Below are 24,041 nucleotides of genomic sequence, written 5' to 3'. Positions count from 1 at the left end.
GCAGAATTAATAACCTGCACAGTAGAAATAATTAGCAGAATAAAAAAAAAACAAAACCTTGAATCCATGGTGGCAGTCTTATGGCTCCTTGGGGGATCGAGCTCTTGGATGGCTCAGAGTCTTTTGCAGCTTTGGATTTTGGCTTCCTGATTTGGACTTTGGATTCTGGTGAAAATTTGACTTTCTGTGTTGGAGACTCGGGCTGAAGAGGGACGCTTACTCAGATGAGACTTTTGCCTCTTTGGCTTAAGAGAATACCTTTTGTGGCTCAGCCTCTTTGGTGTTGGTCTTTGGTTGTTGAAATGCCTGGCTAGAGACATCCTCATTGCCTAGTGAGATTCACATTTGGATTCATATTCGGGGTCTGAAGGCACTGGGACCCAGGCTTAGGATATTTTTAGCTAGGCAATATTTTCTACCTCCTTCCTACATTTTCCTCTCTTACTATCACTATTTTGCTGTAACAAAAGTACTAAAGCTGCTAACAATCTCAGGACTTAATATTTAATTATTATAAATGGTTTACACAATTTTAGAAAATTCTTATATTTGTCAAACCCATTTTAATTATTATACACACCCTTTCCATTCTACACAGTGCCTGACTCAAAATAAGTGCTTGATAAATGCTTGGTGCTTGGTGCTTGGTTATTTTAATTCAATTCAATTAAATAAGAAAATATTAAGAATCATTCTTGGTGCTGGGGGTGGGAAGACTTTTACAAAATGAGAGTGCACACTTCTCTCTATTGGGGCAATATATAACATGTATGCAAATAAATTCAACACAAGGTAAAATGTGGTAGAGACCAAAGAGCAACTTGGATACATTAAGCTAAGAAGGAGAAATCACTTTTAGCTGGCATAATCATTGACAGCTCCCTGAAGTGGGGGACATCTGCCTTGGTTTTGAAGGAAAGGAAACATATCAACAAGGAGATTAGAAAGGACTGTGTTTTGCCACAAAGAATGACCTTTGTGAATGTAAGTGGACAAGAGGGAGGGCATAACCTGGAAAGAGCTAGTAGTACTGTTCAGCTAGAAAGTAATGAGAGAGGTTATAGAAGCCTCATACCTCTATATCTTGAATCATTTCTTCAAAATCACTATATAAATTAACAGACATTTGTTCAGTGCCTATTGCATGCTAGTTGACTATGCATGGGGTCAGCAATGCAAACACAAAAATGAAATAGTCTTTGTCTTTTATTAATTTAAATTCTGTAGAGGAAAATAATGCAAGGTAATTGGGGAGGAGGAAGACTAATAGCTGAGGGAATCAGGAACAATTCCACATAGAAACTATCTGAATTAAACTATGAAGGAAACTTGGAGTTCTAAGAGGCAAGTGAGGAGGAAATGGGTTATAGGTAACCTGTATAAAGGCAAAGAGAAAGGGATGGAATGCTATGTATGAGAAGCAATAAGAAGGTCTGTGTAGCTGAGTCTAAAGTATCTGAAGGGGGACAGTGATACTGTGGCTGGAAAAGTAGGATCTGGGCTGTAAAGAGTTTTAAAGATTAAACAGAGGAGTCTGTATTTGATTCTAGAGGTAAGTGGGAGCCATTGATGTTTATTGAGCAAGGCAAGGTAAGAAGGTAACATTTATTTATTAAATGCTTAGTATGTCTCCCTGCCTAAGTCTCTCTCCACTCAAGGCCATCTTCCACTCAGCTGCCAAAATGATCTTGCTAATGGATAGATCTGACCATATCATCCCTACCTCTCACTGAATAAAGTCAAATCTCTCTCTACTGTCATATAAAATCAAACATAGCATCTTATATATTTTTTAAATTGGAGATTCTCTCTCCTTTTTTAAAATTCATTTTAGGTTTTATTTATTTAGAATATTTATTTATGGTTACATGATCCTTGATCTTTCCCATCCCTCTTCCCTCCTCCCTCCCAGAGCTGACAAGCAGTTCCACTGGGTTATACATTACATTTGGTTTTTAAAGCCCTTCACATCCTGTCACCTTACCACTTTTCTAGTCTTCTTACATTTTACTCTCTTCTGCTCTAGGATCCAGCAACACTGGCCTTTCTTGCTATGGCTCCCAATGGACTCCCCATCTCCTGATTCCTTGCCTTTTCCCTGGCTGAACCCGAGTGCTCCCTTTGCCTACCTCTGCCAATTAGCTTCCTTGACTTTTCTCTGGGCCCCCCAGGGATTAAAAATAGAGGGCAGGATAGGGTGGTTAGGCAATGAAAGGAGATTAGAGGCATTAATGGAGTTGTCAAATTTTGTTTACTTTGTTCACTCTGCCTTCCTTCCTCTCATAGGGGTTGGGACCAGAATGGAGCTGCTCATTGCCAGGTTGGCTAACAGAATCTTCTATACTTTTCTTCCCCTCTCCCTGAATGTCCAGAAATTTCTCTTTTACTTTTATGGATTGATCCTCAGGGAGTCCTCAGAGAAAATTGACCTGAAGAAACACTTGTTAGGTCTCCTGGATCTGTCTCACCATTTAGCGAGCCATCGTGAGGTGAGTGGTCAGAGCACCTGAGCTCCAAGGCTACAGGACAAAGGGGAGTAATTGTCTGGGGTGCAACACATGGAGGACAAAAAGGCGTGCTTTGGAATATGACTTTAAGAAAACAAGTGTCCACCTCTCGGTCTGCTCATTGCAGACATGGTAGACAACGACTATGAAATGGTGCATACACAGATGAGGCAGGTGCATTGATTGCTTTTGCAGAACTGTTTTCTTTTCTTTTTTTTTTTTTTAAACCCTTGTACTTCGGTGTATTGTCTCATAGGTGGAAGAGTGGTAAGGGTGGGCAATGGGGGTCTAGTGACTTGCCCAGGGTCACACAGCTGGGAAGTGGCTGAGGCCGGGTTTGAACCTAGGACCTCCTGTCTCTAGGCCTGACTCTCACTCCACTGAGCTACCCAGCTGCCCCAGAACTGTTTTCTTTTTGTTTTGTTTTTTCCCCTTTTGTTAACAAGAGAAAGCTTCTTGGGGAAGGAACACGGAAGGGATTTAATTTAAAAAAATGTTAAGTAAAACCAAAAGATAACAATAAAAAGAAAACAAATATATATTCTTTTAATTTGAGAAAAATCTCTCCTTCATGGCCATATTTTGTGACAAATTATTTTGAGCATTCAGAATCACAGTGAACAGTAACAGTTTAGGGAGGGAGAGATCCTGTTTAGGCCTGATGTCAGGTTTTCTCTGCTTAGGCTCAGAGGCAACAGGGAAAAGAATTAGACCTGCCGTCATTCCTAGGGTTCTCATTTAATATTTGTGTGACCTCAAGCAAGTCACTACACTTCTTTTGAGACTCAATTTCCTTGCCTCCAAAATGGACATAAAATTTGCACTACCTTCCTCATAGGTTTATTGTGAGAGCTACATTTCAAAATGAGATTTATTATTATTGTTTTTGAGAGACTGTGTAGCAGAAAGTGTGGAATCAGGTGATATGGAAATAATAACAACAATAACAGACATCTTAAAGCATGTGTTCTTAGAATAGGTAAGGTATTATTTTCTTTATTTGGAAAATGAGCAAGATTAAGTGACTAATTGATCCACTGATTTTCCCATACTTTTATAGTTACTGGATGCCAGAGACAGAATTTAAACTTGGAATTCCCAGAACTTTATTAAATCATAGTTCTTTCTACTATACTACATGGCCTTCTAAGTCTGGATCCCAGCTCCAGCATTCATTAGCTGTGTGACTACAGGCTAGTCCTTTCATTTCTATGAATCTATAATTATAAATTATAAATCTATAAAAAGTCATATCTGCATTTCCTTTCTCACAGTCTTCTGGGGAAAATGCTTTGTAAAAACTTAAAGTATTACATAAATGTATGTTTTGTCATTGTTATACTTCTTATGTAAAGTGCATATGGGGCTGGTGTCTAAATACATAAAAGATGGCTTGGTTCCTGGACGGCATTACTAGGTGATCAGATGATCAGAGTCCGGGCCCACCTCTCCCCAAAGGATCCTGCAGCTTCTGTCTTTGTGGGGAGCAGAAGGAGGCTATGGCTTGATTTTTACTCCTTCTCTTGCCTGTCTGCCTCAGAACCCTGTAAGTCTAGGGGCGTAAAAGGTTCAGCATAGATTGTACATCCTGGATTGTTCTTAAGAGGAGAGTATTAGAGTAATATCACCAGTTTAGCTCCCTCTCACCAGGACACTGGTGGTACAAAAGACCAATACGGATCCAAGCAAAACAGAAAACAGAAGTTGAGGAAGTAATACAGATTAGAACTGACCAACAAACATGCAGTAATAAAGGAACTCCTCAGCTAAGAAAGGGAGAAAACACCTCAGTACAACCAAGGAAGGAGAATGATCTCACTGGGAAGATATCTACACTCAGCAATTTTTGGGGTTTCAAGTGCTAAAAGTCAAGGAGAATGTTGGGGAACCAGCTTCCTGGTATGCTGGCCTCTTTGAAAGCTGATCTCTGAGCTACAATTCATTTTCACTCTTGTGACCTTTTTGTCTCCCAACTCTTTCTCTGAAGTCCTCTAACATCCTCCTTTTGGAGGATATGTAGTGTCACTCAAAATGATCCCAACTTCATTTCCTAGCCGGGTGACCCTGGACAAGTCACTTAACCCCCATTTCCTAGCCCTTAATTTTGCCTTGGAACCAACACATAGTGTTGATTCTAAGATGGTAGGTAAGGGTTTAAAAAAACTGATCCCAGCTAATCAGAAGTCATTCTCCTTCCATTAGAAAGCATTCAGCTTCATAAGGCTGCCTTTAGGAAAGCCTGTCCAACCAAGCAATATATGGATGACGGAGTTACACTTATTATTATGGAGAGCATAGAGAAGAATTTCTAGGGAATTCTGAGAAGGGAAAGTCAGGACAGACAGACTCCTAAAAGCAAATCCTCATTTTTATGTTTTACAGGGCATAGCACTAGCAATCGGGCTGGCATCTTCCATCCACTTTGAACAAGTCTGGTCTATTTTGGAGCATTTTGCCCATACTAGAATACTGAGGCGTAGTACAGTCTCCAGTAATGCCAAGGTACTATAAATCAGCACTCTTGAGATTGAGATTGAGGTTGGTCTACCATGTTTCTTCAATATTCTGCAGAAGGATAAGGAATACATTAGAAAGATAGTGTGGGGATGGGGGAAGAGCTAGGTGGCTTAGTGGATTGAGAGCCAATCTTGGAGATGGGAGGTATACATTTTGTTATGACACAAAGAAGTTTCACTGGTCTTTGGATTATTTTATGATCCAATGTATTTTATTTATACATTTAACATTATTCTGAGAAGAGGTGCATTTGGTTTCACTAGACTATCAAAGGGTTCCAAAAAACCTCTACCTGGTAAATATAGTGTAGCAGAGATAAGCTAGAATGGTTAGTTGGGGCTAGATCACAAAAGGTCTTAAATGACAGATTGAGGAGTTTGGACTTTATAGACTTTAGGGAGCCATTGTTGGGGTTTGTGTATCAGAAAAGCAAAAGCAGAGCTGTGATAAGCTCCAGATCTGACCTTGCCATTTCCTATCTCAAAATATCCATACTTCTTTGTAAGCCTTCAGGATCTGCATCATATTCCCAACTGTAAAAAAATAATCAGGGAAGATCTATGAGCCTATGAAGAAAATCTATGATCTCATTTGATCCTCAAACCATCTTATGAAGCAGATAGAACAAGAATATCACCTCCATTTTTCAGAGGAAAAAACTGAGGCTTAATGGATTATGACTTGGTAGAAAGTGTACTGGATTGGAATCAGGTCAAGGTTAAAGTCCTGACTCATTGTATTATCCTAATCAAGTCATTTCTCTTGTGGGCTTTAGTTTCTTGTGTAAAATGGGGGTGGGGTGGGATCCTATGAAGGAATAAGAGTAAACATGAATAATACAGGAAGTGAAGTACAGGTAGCTTACAGTGTCTTCTGGCTCTAACATTTTGTTGTTCTATGACTTTCCTAAAGCCAAATGCTGAGTCCATGTGGCAAAGTTAGGATCAGAACTCAGGTACTCTTTCTGCCACTTGATATTTGTTTGTATTCTTCTTCCCCTTCAGAACATTCATGATGTGCCTTGGAAGTGGGCAAACAGTACAGCCCTGCTATGCTATGGACAGATGGTAGTCCATGCCAAGAACATCATTCTCCCATGGGTAGACAATATCACCTCCAGGATGGTGTACTACTTCAACTGCAGCAAATATGTAAGTTTCTCTGCTTCTTCCATTGAGAGAGAATTCCCATTATCCCTTATCTTATCATCACTTAGCAGCCAGAAGAACCATTGGGGCCCCTTGTGAATAACAGCTCTAGTAGCTAACTCTGTGAGGAATTGATACCAACAGTGATGATCTATCACTTAGCATTAACAATGGCTTCCATAATCCATGATTAATTATTGTTATTATTCACAACAACTGTGTGACAAGGACTGCAGTGATCAAGATGGACATAATGAGATAGAGTCAGGAGTTGTTACTGAGTGCCAGAGCTGGGTCTTAAATCCACATCTTCTGAACCTAAGATCAATGATCCAAGAACATTGTTCTGTAGCTGCCTCTTAGATACAAAGCTCCTGGAGGGAAGAGACTCAATATGGAGTAAAATTTAGAGCTTTTAAAGGGGACATACCCATGTACATATGCATATTGTAAGGGACAAAAGGGTTTTTTTGGGTTGAATATTGAAAGATTGGTCACCAGGGGAAAAATCCCCAATTAAGGAATAAATTCAAATCAAAATTGACTTTTATGGAAATTTATATATAATTGAGAAGAGGAAGAAGAAATAAAGAAATAAGAATCTAACACAGTAGGTAAATTGCTATGATCCCCTAGTTAATCCAGGTAGATTTAATTAACCCAAGGTAAGAGTCAGAAGGCCAGAGGCCTAGAGGTAGATGAAGCAAAAGCTTCAGTCACAGAGTCTCTATTAAAGGGAATTTCCTTGAGAGAAGTTCAGGAAGATTCAGTCTTTAAACTCACCACATAGAATTCCAAAGGAAGATTAAGAACAGTCTCAGCAAGGTCTCAGGGTCCCAGCCAGCACTCCTCCACAAACCAGAAGAGCTCCTCCACCAGAAGACCTTCTTCCGTAGAAGATCTTCTGACTCACTCAAACTCTCTCTTTTTAAAGGAGTCACTTATATGGCACTTCCTGTGCCTCCCTCCTAGTTTGCCCATCCAATCACAACAGAAGCTTCTCTTAGGACCTCCTAGGAGGCAGTCAGTTGATTCTGATTCATTACCCACTCTAGCACCCGTGGGTTACAGACTTCCCAAAAATGGAGATGTTTTCACCTTTGGTGATTAAATCTAAAGATGGGCAGTGTAGACTTAATCTAATTATCACAATATGCATATATATGTGTGTCATATAAACACATATACATACATACACATATTTAGCCTTGGGTTCTAATGTTTAAAAGGAAAACTAGTATCCCCTTTCCTTTCTACATGAAGAGATGGGGCATCGAAGAATGGAAATTTATAAAACTTATAAAGAAACACACTAAAGAGTGAAATGCTTGTAAAATAATATACGATTGTGTAGGACTCAGAGTCAACATGAACAGATAAAAATTTGGAGAAAGGAGAGCTTAGTCATTCTATTATTCCAAGGTGAGTGGCCATAGTCAGGCAACCTGATATAGAAAGGTCTTGGACTTGGAGTAAGAAGATAAGGGTTTGAGATCCAGTTTGGGAAGTAAGTAGATATGTAACCTGGGCCAAGGGATTCCCCCTTTCTGTGCTTCAGTTTCCTTATCTATAAAATGGGAAGAATAATAATATGCTTATCCATTGTCCCTTAGGGTTGTTTGGATAGCTCTTTGAAAAGCTTAAAGTATTATAAAATGAGAAATATAATGGCATTATTATTCAAGGAAGAGGTGGTATTCAAACTAGATAGGATTTGGATAGGCAGACAGATAAGAGGGAATGCATTCCTGAAATCTAGGACTGCAAAAGCAAAATGTACAGCATGAGTGCTGAGGAAAAATGGAGGTGAAAGACCATTCATTGGGCATGGTGTAGAGGAGATTCATAGTTGGGTATGAGTTGAGTAACCTCTGGTATATCCCCCAGCTCTGAGGTTCTGTGAGCATTATTACAACTAATATAATTTTCCCTTCAATATAGGCACACTTTTTCTCTTTCTAGGATTCTTCTAGCACTTCTGAGGAGAGGCCCTGAAGCACTGGCCTTCAAACATTTTGATTATATCAGTATGACATTTTTGGATATACACTCTTAATACATGCACATTTGTTTACTCATAAATTATGTAAAATAGTGAGAAACAATGTGCCATAGTGAAAGAGTTGACATCACTTCTGACCCATCCTAGACATCATCCACTGTGATCTGAGGCAAGTCCCTTAGCTTCTCAGCACTCAGACAATTCTCTAAGACAAGAAGCGGCAGAAAGGACATTTAACTTGTGGTAGAAGAAGTTTCCTCATCTGGAAGTTCCCTCTACCAGTGAAATCAGAGGACAAATTCCTAACCTATAGCTGATAATGTACTACTTTTGTTTCAATATACACACAAAAATAAAAAAGAATGAGATAAAATTAAATTAGCAATGTTTTAGAATAACTTAATCTTAGAATATTTCCCCATAGTTACATGTTTCATGTTCTTTCTCTCTCCCCCAAGCACCCCTAACCTCCCTTAGCCAATGCACATTTCCACTGGGTTTTACATGTATCACTGATTAAGACCTAATTCCATATTATTGATAGTTGGACTAGAGTTATCATTTAGTGTCTACATCCCCAATAATATCCCCATCAGCCTATGTGTTTAAGCAATTGTTTTTCCTCTGTGTTTCTCCTCCCACAGTTCTTCCTCTGAATGTGGCTAGTTTTCTTTCTCATAAGTCTCTCAGCCTTGCTCTGGATTCTTGCATTGCTGCTAGTAGAGAAGTCTGTTATGTTCAATTATACCACAATGTAATTGATGAAAATTTCTGCAAGATTCACATGATTGGGAATGCTTTACTATGTAAAAAAAATCCACCATATGCCCAGAGGATAGGGTAGATGTGAAAATAATAATTTATTAGAAAAAAATAACATTAATTTAATTGGATCAATGTAGCTCTCCAAGCAGGTTAACTTTTTTAATAAAGTTTTTTTTGGGGGTACACAAAACAACAATCAAATCATAGATCAGAACAGTGAATAAACATCTCTTTTCAATGGGAGTCAGGTTTTTCTACAATTTGTATTCTCCATCTATGATCCAAAAATTGGTCTCTGATTCTGGTTTAGCAGAAAACTTACACTTTAAGTCACTTCCTCATCCTTTATGTGGTTTTGCTTAGTGAATTGTAATGCCTTAATTTATATTTTTGTATGAAGGAAAGGAATAGTAGAAAATACTAGTGCAGGAAGGAGGAGGGATGCTGGAAAGATAGATTGGGATCAGGTTGTGAATGCCTGTAAAAATCAAACAGAATAGTTTATTTTTGATCCTAGAATCAATAGAGAATTATTGGGGGTTATTGAAAAGCTGAGTGACATAGACATGCTTAAAGAAAATCACAGTAGCAAGTTTATGGAGAATGAACTGGAGTTGGGAAAGACTTATAGAGAAGAAAGAAATTAAGAGGCTATTGTAATAGTTCAGGAAAAGAGCCTGAACAAAGATGGTGGCTGTGCGAGTGGAGAGAAGGCGATGGATTTAAGAGATGTGGAGATGGAAATAGTAAGATATGGTAATTGCTTGAATATGGGTGAATGAGAGTAAGGAATAAGGGACTGCACTAGGTACCTGGAAGGGTGGTGGTGCTCTTTACTGAAATAGGGATGAATTTATGGAAGAAGATATGATATAGATTGCATACATATATATATGTATGTATATATATATATATGCCTGCTCATCTGTCACACTGAAGATGAAAAGAAGTGGGGACATGGAAAGGGGAAAGCAGAGCTCTTAGTCATTATTGTTGTGTGGTCCTGGGTGAAAGTTAGGATATAAGGCATCATGGGATTTGAAGACAGTGTTTGAAAGTTTGAAAGTTTAGTCCTGTTCCTTATAGCCTTTGTGATCTGAATAAGTCATTGAGTCTCTCTGGGGTTCCTTTTTCTCATCCCTAAAATTAGGACAGTGATTGCTAAGGTCTCATATATGGAGCTTTCCTATTTATTCCCACCTCCTTCTTTGCGGTATATACTTAGCAGTGGAATCACTCTGTCAAAGGGTATGAATATTGTAGCCTGTTTATTTATATAATTCCATATTGCTTTTCAGAATAGTTATACTAATTCACAGCTCCACCAACAATAAATTAATGTGCTTGTATTTCCATACTAGTTTGGAATACTGCTTATTTAAAGTCCCTTCTAGGTCTACATCTGAGTCTATAAAACTATGGACTGACATCTGTAAAAGAGGGTAGGTTGAGTTCTTACATAGTTAGGAGTGGGGTGGAGTTGGGGTTAGGAGGAGGAAGAAGTAAAAGACTTGGGACTAAGTGAAGGGGCACCAGGTCATAATGGGTAAAAGGTAGATGTGGCATGTTGGAGCCAGAATTTGTCCCATCTTTCCATGTTTCAATTGGTTGTTCACCAATTTGGAGTCATTTTATACCCTCACCTTAGGCTCTTGCCATGGTTTCTACTTGGGAGACCACAGCGCTGTAGAATTGGGTATTATTCCTTGGAAATGGTTGTTTAATAGGCTTCCCCAAGGCCGCTGACATTCATTCTCTCTCTCTCTCTCTCTCTCTCTCTCTCTCTCTCTCTCTCTCTCTCTCTCCTTTTGGATGACTTAGGATTCCATCTTGAAGAATAGTTTTCTCAGTGCCACAATCATGATTTCCACAGTACTCAGCAAGGATCCTGGAGCACAGAACTACATATTCAAACAGATCCCAGACCTCATTGACTGTATATTGGTGAGTGATAATCCACTCCTACTACTGGAGGCTGTCTTTTCACCAGAACCCAGATATATGTGTTGGGGATAGGGGGGCGGGGTATAAAGAGGGAGGCATTATGCTTATGCAATTGGTCCTGAAGTGAGAATTATGACCTTTCTTAGCCCATAATGCACCAGTTATTTATGGAAAGTCCACCAATCAATCTCCAAAGCCAAAAATCAAGAAACAATTAGGAGGTTAAACTAACTAGAGGAGCCCTGATGTCTCTTATAGGAAGCTAGGTGACAAAGTGTTTGATAAAGCACTGGCCCTAGAGTCAGGAAGACTTGAATTCAAATGGGACATTAGACACTAGCTGTGTGGCCCTGGGCAAGTCACTTAACCTTGTTTGCCTCAGTTTGCTCATCTGTAAAATGAGCTGGAGAAGGGAATGGCATACTACTCCAATATCTTTGCAAAGAAAACCACAGATGGGATCATGAAGAATTGATAATGACTGAACAACAAAAGTCTTATATCATTTTGATGCTTATAAACAAATCTATTTCCTAGCTCAGCCATTTATCAATTTATATTTTTATGTATTGCTGTTCCATTGCCTCACTGTGGCATGGATGTGATCCAACGTTTTCAAGAGTCATAGCAGGAAAATATAAGCTTTGGCAAATTCTACCATTCTGGAAAAGATTCCAGTATAGTTCTAACAAGAGGCTATGTCTATTTTCTGAGGAGCAGCCTAACTAACTAGGAAGTGACTCATTACCAGTAGGCTAAATAGCAGGTGATTTTGTGATTATGACACCATGTGAAATAATGAAAAATTCACAATGGTTATCAGCTCTGTATGGATCTCTCTACTTCAATGATGTTGGCAGAGTGGTAGGAAGAGGGGAAGAGGATGATAAGAAACTTTTAGGCCACTTGAGTCAGATAATTAAAAATCTCGAAATATGCTAAACTGTCCTCTGATTCTTAATGTCAAATGAAACATAAAACAGAAGATGTATGTTCACCAGATATGTTTACCACTGGGAAAGGAAAGATTTTAAAACCAAGCAAGAGTTAGAAAAAAATAAAAAAGTGTATAAATAAATAATTTTGATTACATTAAATTAAAAAGGTTTTGTACAAACAAAACTAATGCAACCAAAATTAGAAGGAAAGCAACAAATTGGGGAAAAAATCTTTATAACAAAAAACTCTGACAAAGGTCTAATTACTCAAATATATGAGGAACTAAATCAATTGTACAAAAAAATCAAACCATTCCCCAATTGATAAATGGACAAGGGACATGAATAGGCAATTTTCAGATAAAGAAATCAAAACTATCAATAAGCACATAAAAAAGTGTTCTAAATCTCTTATAATTAGAGAAATGCAAATCAAAACAACTCTGAGGTATCACCTCACACTCAGCAGATTGGCTAAAATGACAGCAAAGGAAAGTAATGAATGTTGGAGGGGATGTGGCAAAATTGGGAAATTAATACATTGCTGGTGGAGTTGTGAATTGATCCCACCATTCTGGATGGCAATTTGGAACTTTGCCCAAAGGGCACTAAAAGACTGCCTGCCTTTTGATCCAGCCATACCACTGCTAGGTTTATATTCCAAAGAGATCATAGGGAAAAAGACATACAAAAACATTTATAGCCACACTCTTTGTAGTGGCAAAAGACTGGAAAATGAGGGTATGCCCTTCAGTTGAGGAATGGCTGAATAAATTGTGGTATATGCTGGTGATGGAATACTATTGTGCTCAAAGGAATAACAAACTGGAGGAATTCCATGTTTACTGGAAAGACCTCCAAGAATTGATGCAGAGTGAAAGGAGCAGAACTAGGAGAACATTATACACAGAGACTGATACACTGTGGTACAATTTAATGTAATGGACTTCTGTACTAGCAGCAATGCAATGACCCAGGACAATTCTGAGGGACCTATGAGAAAGAAAGCCATCCATATCCAGAGAAAGAACTGTGGGAGCAGAAACACAGAAGAAAAACAACTGCTTGAACACATGGGTTGATGGGGATATGATTTGGGATGCAGACTCTAAACAACCACTCCAGTGCAACTATCAATAATATGGAAATAGGTCTGGATCAATGATACATGTAAAACCCAGTGGAAATACACATTGGCTATGGGGGGAAGGGAGGGTTGAAGGGGAGAGAAATAACATGAATCAGGTAACCATGGAAAATTTTCTAAAAAATAAAAAAATTAAAAAAAAAAAGATTTCCTCCACTTTACCCTGTAAATAGCTTGTTGCACATAGATATTTGCATGTTATTTCTTCTATTAAAATGTGAGCTCAGGGCAGCCAGATGGCTCAGTGGATAGTGCCAGGTTTGGAGGTTAGATGGACTGGGTTCAAATCTGACCTCAGACATTTACTTGCTTTGTGACCTTGGCCAAGTTATTTAACCCTGTTTGCCCAGCCCTTTCTTTTCTGCCCTAGAGTTGTTACCAAAATAGAAAGTAAAGGTTATTTTAAAAAAAAAAAAAAAAGTAAGCTCCTATCTTTCACATCAGTGGATTTATGGTTCTATTTTGGGGTTTGGGTTTTATATAAGTGTGTTCTTACCACAATGACCAATATGGAAGTTTTGCATGACAATAAAAAAAAAGAATGTAAGCTCCTTGAGGATTGGGACTATTTTGCTTTTTTTTTTTTTTTTTTTTTTTTTTGTAAAGCCTGGTATCAGCATAGTGCCTGGTACATGGTAATCACTTAATAACTAGTTGTTGACTTCACTTGAGAGCAGGCCCAGAGAATGTGCATATTCTTGTTCCATAGAGTAACCAATTAGGTCAGTATTGAGAAGCTAATCTGCAGTGGGTTGATCACAAGGGGATGGATTTCTTTTGGTCCCTGAAATTCATGAAACTACATCTTTTGTCACGAAGTATCTGTAAGGAAGCCTTTCCACTAATGAAATGACAGATCTAGGAAAAAGTTGCAAGACAGCAATGATAACTAAGAGGGTAACTAAGCTATTTTTACATTTTGGTTGGCCTACACCATCGTACAGAGAGCAGGGAGTGGATTTGGATGGAATGAGGGGCAGATATGATGATGCCGGGAGTTGGTACCAGTTACTGGCCATAGACCTCATTTTTATTCATTCTCAAGGATAGAAATAACTTGGCAGAATTTTGCTACCTATGTTGGAGTATGAAATGCCCATGATCTGCTCCGGCTGGATACTGGCTAGAGAGAAATCAGATGGTTTTAAGAGTGGGCCAAGATAGCTGGCAGGATTCTGCTCTTCTTATTAATCTGACTTTGTCATTCTCAGATCAGCATTCAGAACGAATCCCAGGAACTTCTTGTCACATATTTTCATCAGAGGAGCCTACAAGTTATCAACACTTTATGGTATTTATTCCCTCATAGGTTAGAAATTCAAGGCCAGAAGCCCCACTAAGCCCCTACACTTGTAAGCATAGACAGAAAAAAGGAGGAGCTGTGACCATGAAGAAAGTAGGGGGAGATGGAATTATTGTGGTTAATATTCCAGCCTTGGGATCTGTTCCTGTTTGGGCTAGATAGATGTGTTGTGCTCTGGCCACAGAACTCCTCTGTCCTGGCCATGTATTGAGCTATAACTCCAGCTCTATATTTACCTCTAATCCTGACTACAGGCTGAACCTCAACTCTGGTCCCAACTTAGCTACCCATCCCTGATTTCAGTCCCTTTGTCAATTTGGCTAATATTTTATCATTATTTGTATATGCATATATTGTTTCTCCTGATGGAATATAATATCTTTGAGGGGAGGGGTTATTTCATATTTGTCTTTCTATCCCTAGTCTAATGCCAAGCACGCAGCAGGTACTCAATAAATGTTTATTGGTTGACCTGAGGTAGACCCCAAACCTCAGGCATAGACATGGCCTTAACTAGGGTCACAGACTGGACAGAAGACTGAATGAACACTTTAAGTGACCTAAGTTCTAAACCCTGACCCTAGACTGAGCCCTGACTTTGGTCTCAGATTTGGCTTTACTCTGCCTGCCTCTGTCCTATCAGCCATCTCAAAATATCAGCTGGGTGTCACAAAAGGACCTGGGTGTGAGTCCTCACTTAGAAAATCAATTAGTAAATAAGAATTTATTAAGCACCAACTATCTGTCCTTACACACAACTTTGACAATGTCATTTCCCTATTTAATAAACTCCCTATTGCCTCTGTTTATAATCCATATCCTATAATAGTGATTTTAAGCATCATCTTAGCTTACGTTTTTTTAATGCCCCATTTTTAGATTTTGATTTGTTTTCTATTTTAACTCTGCATTCCATGACTCACAGACATTGGTACAGGCAATTTTCTTACCTAGGAGTTCACAGTATCAGTGAAGACACAGGAACAATCCCTATTCCCTATCAACATTCCTATTTCCCTCCCTAACCTTATCATTAACCCTATATAGAGTCAGGTCTTCAGTGATATAGGAATCTTGCTTTTAAATATCTTTATCTTAAAATTAAATATATTTACTTTGTGTGTCTCTTGGCTCAGCTCCCTGCTACAACCGAGCATCCCAACGATGGTCAAAACAAGAGTTCTCAGTATCTGCTTTGAAAGCCTGTTCATGCTTCCTGCCCCAGAGATGTTAGCAAACGATGTGGTTGACCAGGAGGACCTACCTGATATTCAGGTAATACAATCCTGCTCCTTAGCTGAGGGTACCTGATGAGGTCTGGCTATTGGGAGATGACACCAAAACCAGGGCTCTGTGGCCCCCAGCCTGGAGTGGACATAGGTTGGCTAAGTGTATGTCTGGAGATCTCTGTGACATACTTGAAAGAGCATTTGCTAGGGTTGAAGTCAGAAAACCTTGTTTGGACTCTGTTCTGCCACCTATTTCCCTGTCATCTTGCTTCTCTTGAGTGTTAATTTTCATCATATATAAAATGAAGGGATTTAACAAGTTGACCTATAAAAACTCTTCTGACTTTAAATCCTGTGCTCTAATTTTCCTAATCACAATTAGCTGGAGAGTCTCTTGGTAAGCAAAGATAATGTGTTCCAGTGAAGACAACTCTGGCCTGAGGATAAGGAAATCTAAATTTAGGCCCAATTTCACAACTTTCTACCTATGGGAACTTGGATAAGATACTTAGGAAACAATGAGGTGCTGTGTAGATGCAATGGATTATGTTCATTAAGAAGGAATTTTTCAGCTAGAAAGACCATCCAGTCACTGAAAGGGCCAAGTTGCCAGGTCAGATCCATTTGTCTAGAGATCTTCAAGAAGCATCAGCCTGGGGAAGCTGGGCATTTCTGTAACCTCATAGGGTGTACAAAGCACTTTCCTCACAAGGCAGGAAGAGTAAGTATGATTACCTTCATTTTATAAATGAGAAAACTGAGACTTGAGGAAAAATGAACAGTCATATAGTAAGTCTTGAAGAAGGAATTAGAATTTTTGTTCTCCAGACTAAATGAGATGCACTTGTAATAAAATGTCATATCTCAAAATTAATGGATGGATATATAAACCACTCATTTATTCACTTGACATTCATTAAATCCCTGCTTTGTTTAAAGTACTAGTCACTGGAAAAGATATACAAAGATGGAGTGAGAGTCTTGGAGTCTATGAGACAATTACAAATAACATAAAAAATAATATTAGTGCATGAGGGATGTATGAAGTATTATGTGATACTGGAGAACAGAAAGAACATTGCATGAATATGTGACTGAATATAAACATTCTATTGTTAGCCCCTAGGGATAGAATAAAATAGGGCTTTGGGAAATTACAGTTGAAGAACTCTTAAGGCTCCTACAAAGCTGAAAGGGCTCATAGGCACATAGAAAAATAGATTTAGAGCTGGAAGGAATTTTACAGGTCATCTAGTTTAACTCGAAATTTTATAGATGAGGAAATGAAGACCCAGAGCGGTGAAGCAGTTTTCCTAAGGTCACAGAAGTAGGAAGTGGCAGAGTAGGAATTGAACCAGGCTTCTATCTCCACCTTCAACCCCCTTCTCCTATTCTACATTGTTTCCCATCAGGCCAGCCTTTGAGATGCCAGAAATGACTTGTTTTCTTTTATATATAGACCCTGCATACAAAGACAATGCAGGCCCTTGACCTGCTTCTCCAACATTTCCTCTTTGAGCATCAGACAATGGAAGAGCTCCAATTTATCCTGCAGGTGAGGGATGAGAGTGATGGCAATGGCCTCAGCAAATGACCCCTGGCCCCTCTGTATATCCCCACCAAGAGCTCATTATGTCCATGTAGGGGCTACCTTCAGGCGGAAGAACCCCAAATTCAGCTTTGCATCCAGATATTTCTAATAGGCCAGAAATGTCCCAGGGCATTAGGGTATAGTGTCATTGTCACAGGTTGGTGGCCCCACATTCAAGTCAAGTTGGAACTAAGAATAAGTTTCCCTGTGATGTGACTACTTGTGCTTATTTTTTAAAAAGTGCTTAGACTCTATACATAGTGGTTTGAGTAGCCATTAAGACTTTTGAAAGCTAGCAGAAAAATCTAGTCAGTATTTCTAAAATTATCGTCCAGTATCTCTCTTCCCCTTTTTAGTTAAACTCCCAAGACAAACGAAACTGTCTATATTGTTTTCTTCCAAGACCTGTACTCAGTCCTAATCCTTTTAGCCCTTTCTGCAGCCCCTTACCAACAGAGTGTTATGGGCAATTAACAGAACTACAAGCTATTAACATTACTTGGGGCCTGAGACATCATCTAGTCTAGCTTCTTGTTTTATAAGTGAGAAGAGTGAACACTAAAGTGGTAAAGGATATCCACAGCAAGGAAGTGATAGAATCAAGACTAGATTTCAGTTCTTCTGACCAAAAATCCAGTGCTCTTTCTACTCTGCCCAATCTTGTCACATAATCTCTCTAAAACTTAGCTTTCTTATCTCTAAAATGGGGATAATAATAGTTTACAAATTGGAAATAACGAAGTATTTTATAAACTATAATGCACTATATAAACATCCATTATTATGATTTATAGTCAATTAGCATTTAATAAGCACCTACTATGTGACAGGCACATAAATATTGACTTAGTGTTTTTATATCCCCCAAAAGCCTAGCTCTTAGCAACACACACACAGTGGGTACTGAATCTAAGTTTGTCCACTAGATACAACCAAGGAGAATGGCTATAATAATGGAAATGTCAGGCTGAAGGAAATGATGGTGCTATGACAGGTTGAAAGAAAGGAGGAATATATTCAGGGAGAGGTGAAGCTTTGAGGTGGTCCTTGTATCATATTACCTTGATTTCTGCCCAGCCAGCTTGCCCACAGGACTAGCTAGCTATGATCAGATGTTCACTCATCAATTTTTTGTGGGCATACATGGGGTGAGGTGAAAGATGGGGGAATGAGAAAGAGAAACCCTCAGGACTATGGTTCTTTCTTAGCTGAGTTTTCTTTCTTGTTCCACCTATAGCACTTTGAGCCCTGGCTCATGGCCAGTAAGCCTCACGAGAGACTTCGGGCTGAGCAGACTGCCTTGAGGTTACTCCAATACTCCCAAGAAAACCTGAGTCTAAATGTAAGTTGAGAACCAATCACTTTCCTTCACATCGGATGCAACTAGAGATTTAGGGGAAGCTCCTAAGGGAGCCACCGAATAACCAGGAGGTTTCCTCCTCCTCGAAGCATCAAAGAATGGTAACTGATGGACTAAAAACACCTGAGCAGAAAAGGAGGCTAGGCATTTGGGAAGTGTGGTCAAGGTGCATATAGTTGATGGATATTATACTGCAGGAGACAATCAACCCGCTCTATTTATCTTCTAGCAGAATAACTTCTAAACTTTTTCATAATTCAGTTCATGAAGCTTTTTCAGAATCAACAAGCAATATGCACAATGGCACCTTATATTCTCTTCATCTTTCATTTAGTTGTGAGACAATAAACTAATATCCGTTGTTGAGCATTGCTTTTTGGAAGTCTAATTGTTTTCTACTAATGATACCTTCACTGAAGATCACTTTTATATGCATATAGATGACTTTCCTAAGGATTTTATATAGATGAGAGCCAGTATGTAGGTCCATAGTTATAGATGTTTTCTTAGTCACCCATTTTCAGTGTCGATATAGTCTGTAGAAAATAAAATCTTCCCTCTGGTTAGGCATGCATCTGCCAGAAATCTTTTTTTAAAGCTAATTTAGCTCAAAATCAATCTAGGTACCTTCTGCTTAAAGAGAGAAGATTGTCCAAAACTAGGCCAAATGTCCCTTTAGTTTTGAAAATCTCCCGACACGATCTCTTTTAGAATGACAATTTATATTGTTCTTACACAATAGTTCCACAGTGAGTTTGAACAAGAATTCATTGTTTAGATAACAGTTTCAGAACAAAAGTGGTTACATCTAAAGAACCATTTCTCTGGTCTAAACCATTCAATCCCTCTTCAAGCACTCTGCCAAAGATTCTGTTTTCCACTTGGCTAGAGGACAGCTCAAGAGATACTTCCATTATCTGAAGAAAAGACATTCTCTTAGCCTGATCATTACTCTAATCTAGTCAAAGCACAGGGGAAGAAAATATTTCTCTTAAGTGGCCCCACCTCCAGGGCCCCTGTTAAATCTCCAATCTAATTCTATCATCTAGGACAGTGTTGGCAAATCTATGGCACCCACCCCTCTGTTCAGCAGCCCAATGGGAGTGTTTCCTCCCTCCTGTCAGGGGTAAAGGAGGAGGGCCGGGGGACAAGGTGGGGTGGGGGGCATGGTGTAGCATTTGATCTGGGGGGTAGGGGTGGGACCTGGCATTAAATATCTAAAAGGTTTTCCATCACTGATTGAGGAGGTCCAAGTTTCTTAGTGAATTTTTATGTTTTCCTCAAAGAAAATCTTTTGGTCTTTGGCAAGGGTCAAAGAGGATTTAGTTTAGGAAATTGTTTTAGAAGAATTGAGAGTTAAAGAAAAGGTTCTTCACTGAGATTAGACCAAGGCATTAAATCTAAAGTCAATATTATTTTATAGTATGTAGCCTAAAGAGAGAAGGAGGAACAAAGAAGGTTGGGCAGAATGCTTTCATAATTCGAAGAGGTTTTTTTTCCTTTACCTTCAGACACTTTGTATTTTAATCCCTCAATACCCTCAAAACTATCTTACTGTCAGGCATATCAGCTCTTTCTATACAAGGTACAGTCTGGCTACTTTTCCTACCTTTGTTCTTTTTAGTGTTATTCCTACCTTCTCTGTAATCACCTCAGGGACTCTGATGTGAGGGTCCAAGTGTCAGATTTTTCTTCTCCTTAATGGAGAAAACAGTTTGTAGAATGGTTTTGGCAAATCTTTTCCATATATAGGTGCCAGAATGGAAATGGCATCAGTTATAGGCAGTTGAAAAGAATAGAATTTATCTTCACCTGACATTTTATGCTTATTTTGGTTGGCTGCTCAACTGAAAGAGGGTACTAAGAGCTTTTGTCTATGCATGATAATATCTAGACCTCTCCTTCTCTGAGAGAGACTTTCTAGCTACTTCAGGGCCAGCTGCTCTCTCTACAACCACCTGATACGGTATAATGGCTAGGAAGCCTCTCCCTGGGGGGAGAGCCTACATTCTCTAGGACTTTCTTTTAACAAGTATGTAAGACTTCACATCTGCTAAGGATTGTGGGCTCAGATCTCCAAAGCTAGAAGGTACTCCAGAGGCATTTAGTTTAGTCTCCTCAATTTAAATATAAGGGATCTGAGACCCTAGGATAAGCATACAGGTGATATTAGCCAAAGCTCTCTAGATTTCAGGATTCTAACAATGATTAGATGGTTGGACACCAACAAATAAGCACGCTATTTTGGACATGAGAATATAATGATTAAAGTGCAGTATTATTCATTATTTATTTGTTTAGGAACATCTATTAATTCATTTATTAAATTATTAAGGATATTTTTAGAACAAGCCTAAATTCATTTTTTAAAAATCCTATAAAATATATTCTTAAAATAATCCTACATACGGTTATCCCTTCTACATCATGACATCAAGGTTTTGATATATCATGGGTTGGCTTAAGAAGTTAAATGAGAATTTGTGGGGAGTTTTGTGGAAGCTGCAGATGGCATGCAAAAGCCAGCAAACAACACAGAAAAAGTTTATAAACTCTGAAAGCTGGTGAAAGGTGAAGTAAGATAAGATCTGAGGTAAAAGCAATGGACAATTAAGCCATTGTTTTCAACTTGGAAGGATACAGTTTTCAGTTAAGTTGAGAGATCAGGAATAAGATTCTAAGGAATCAAAAACTGAGTATTAACTGAAAAAGTAGATATGTATAGATGTATTTTTCTTAGAGTTTAGTTGCTATTAAGAGAAATCAAAAGAGAGGACTTAATTTGGGGGAAGAAGATTGGTATTAGTAAAATAAATTTATAATATTACTAAATCAATTTTCTACTCTTTCCAACTGTTCAATCTGGATCTACCTCATTGTACATGTGGAAAGTCTTTTTAGTTACGTACTGATGGATGAACTATAGGTGTTGTCAATATATTACATATATAGTCTCTCTCTCTTTCTCTCTCTCTCTCGGTGTGTGTGTGTGTGTGTGTGTGTGTGTATCTATATCTATATCAACACAAGGCATTCTTCCTGGCTTTTCCATTATACATTGTTAGACTTTTCAGTTAGCCTCATTCAAAAGAGCAAACTTTTTTTTCCTCTTTTTAATGATTACTGTTCTATTTAGGAGAGTCCATAATGTTTCTAGGCTTGATGTAATTTACAGTACTATCCACAAACAGAAGCATCTAGAGAATATCCTGATTTATAGGAAAGTTCTCTTCAATTTGGACTCTTAATTGAACTTCCATGGCAATGGAAAACACCATTAAGAGAGCCTACATCTACTTATGTCATGCTTGAAATTAATGTTCAAAGAATTACTTGACAAAGTTATCTCTTTTGCTGACTCATCAAAGCAAGCTTTTAATGTTTACATTTGCATGGGAAATGCATTGTCAAAAGAGAGAATTGAAAGCATTGTTTTGCTTTATCAAATCAAATGCTTTTTATAGTTAACAAACAATAAGTGCAAGAGATCTTGCTCTCTCTACATCTTTCCATCAGTTATTTTAGGACAAAGAAGTTGTCTACAATGGAATATGTCGATGGAAGCCTGCCTATTTCTGTCTAATACTTTCATTAAGGATGTCTTTGATGAATATGTGTGTGTGTGTTGTTTAGATTATTCTCATAAAAATTTATGTTGATGAGAAAGTAGACATATTGGTTGGTAGTTATGGATGTTATCTCAGTCATTCTTTTGTGGTATTAATAAGGAGAAAGATTTTCCCCCATTCCTTTGTATCTCCTTCTCCTTTATATACCTCAGAATCAATCTCAGAAACCTCTCAAAATGTCACCTCCATCATTGACCTCCTTTGACTATCTTGGTCTTCCTGAACATTCATAGTTTCCTATTGCTTGCTACTTTTCCCATTTGACTTTCTTCATTATCATTTCTGCTTCCTTTGTAAGCTCATCTAGTACTGAGATATCGAAGGACAAGCATGGTGGCTTTATTGTCTGTAATGGTGAAAATAATTTGCTATACAAGTCATTGAAGAAGATAATGACAATCCCAGAATATAAAATAGATAATTTTGATTACATGAAATTGAAAAGCGTTTGTATGAACAATATTAGTATGGTTAAAAAAAAGGGAGGAAATGCATCATTTGGGGAAAATTTGTATCAAATATCTAGGACAAGTGTCTAATATCCAAGAAATATAGGAAACTGACATAAATAAGACTAAAAATCACTTCCAAATGAGTAAGTGGCCAAAAAATGGAACAAAAAGTTTTCAAAAGAAGACTAAATGTTTAACAACTATATGAAAAATTGATCTAGATCACTAATGGGAAAAATGCAAGCTAAAACAACTCAGAAGTTTTACTCTTCACATAGAAAAGTGGTAAAGAAATAACGATGGAAATAATCAATGTGGTGGAGGCTGTGGAAAGACATACACCAATAAACTGTAAATAAATAGTGTTGTGAATTGGTCCAACCATTTTGTAAAGTCCTTTGGAATTTTGCCAAAATACTGTGCATCTTTAACTTAGAACTCTTGTTACTAGGCACTATACTTCAAGTAGGTCAAATATATTTACATATTTATAGTAACATGTTTGTGGTAGCAAAGATTCTGAGAAAAGTAGATGTTCTTTGATTGGGAAATATCTAAACATATAGTATAGTTCACCAATGTAAAAAGATGTTATTGCACATTTAGAAACAATGAATATGAAAAATTCATACATACCAGCTGTGTGACCCTGGGGAAGTCACTTAACTCCCATTGCCTAGCCCTTACCACTCTTCTGCCTTAGAACCAATATACAGTATTGATTCTAAGATGGAAGGCAAGGGTTTAAAAACATTTTTTTAAAAATTCATACATAGAAACATGAAAAAATATGAACTGATACAAAGTGAAACTAGTAGAACCAGGAAAGCCAAAATCCATTGTTACTATAATAATGTAAATGGAAAGACTCTCAGTCTTAAAAAACTGAAATATATATATATATATATATAAAAATATATATATATATACACCAAGATAATTGACTTTAGAGAAGAATTGAGAAAATATATCTTCCTCCCTTCTTTTTCAGAAATATTGAATTATAGGTATGGAATTGCATATACTTTAGCATATACTTTAGTGGGTCAATTGTGTTTTCTGAAAGGCTTTTTACAAATCTCATTCTTTGTTACAAGGAGTAACTCTCTGCAAAGTGATGGGGACAGTTATAAAAGCAAACTATTAAAAAATTTTAAATGATATTTACAGTCTTTTTCATCTTTCATCTTTTTGTGTCCTTTTAGTTTCATACTTAAATACATTTTGGAATGACTTTTGAGAATAATTTGTTCCAATGGCCATGAAGGCAACTGAAGCAGGTATTGTGGAGTGCTTAGAGTTTGGTCAGACTTTTGAGATTTCTCCTAGCTATGGGCAGTGGTTTGTGAATAAGAATGAAGAAATTAGATGGTGGAAATAATCTAAGTCAAAGTTAAGCAAGAGGAATCAGGATAGGACAAGGAAAGAAAAGATTCAAGATAAGAGGACAATGTAGAATAGAAAATGGCTAACTATTGATTAGATGTTGGAAAGGGAGTAAAGTCAAGT

General features: G+C 37.9%; 1 protein-coding gene across 1 annotated transcript in view; it reads left to right on the top strand.

Annotated features, from left to right (window-relative positions):
* Positions 1-24,041, top strand: part of LOC123231977 (maestro heat-like repeat family member 5) — a 101,460-nt gene that overhangs the window by 25,995 nt on the left and 51,424 nt on the right. Inside the window, exons 5-12 of the mRNA XM_044658304.1 lie at positions 2,373-2,489; positions 4,890-5,009; positions 6,029-6,175; positions 10,761-10,883; positions 14,180-14,259; positions 15,408-15,546; positions 16,960-17,055; positions 18,329-18,433. Of these exons, the coding sequence (XP_044514239.1) occupies positions 2,373-2,489; positions 4,890-5,009; positions 6,029-6,175; positions 10,761-10,883; positions 14,180-14,259; positions 15,408-15,546; positions 16,960-17,055; positions 18,329-18,433 (927 nt within the window). The remainder of the gene's footprint in view (positions 1-2,372; positions 2,490-4,889; positions 5,010-6,028; positions 6,176-10,760; positions 10,884-14,179; positions 14,260-15,407; positions 15,547-16,959; positions 17,056-18,328; positions 18,434-24,041) is intronic.

Source organism: Gracilinanus agilis, chromosome 1 (genome assembly GCF_016433145.1).
Source record: "Gracilinanus agilis isolate LMUSP501 chromosome 1, AgileGrace, whole genome shotgun sequence".
In the NCBI taxonomy this organism is placed as follows: domain Eukaryota; kingdom Metazoa; phylum Chordata; class Mammalia; order Didelphimorphia; family Didelphidae; genus Gracilinanus; species Gracilinanus agilis.
The sequence above is the reverse complement of the archived record's forward strand: the minus strand, read 5'-3'. Positions and strand labels throughout refer to the sequence as shown.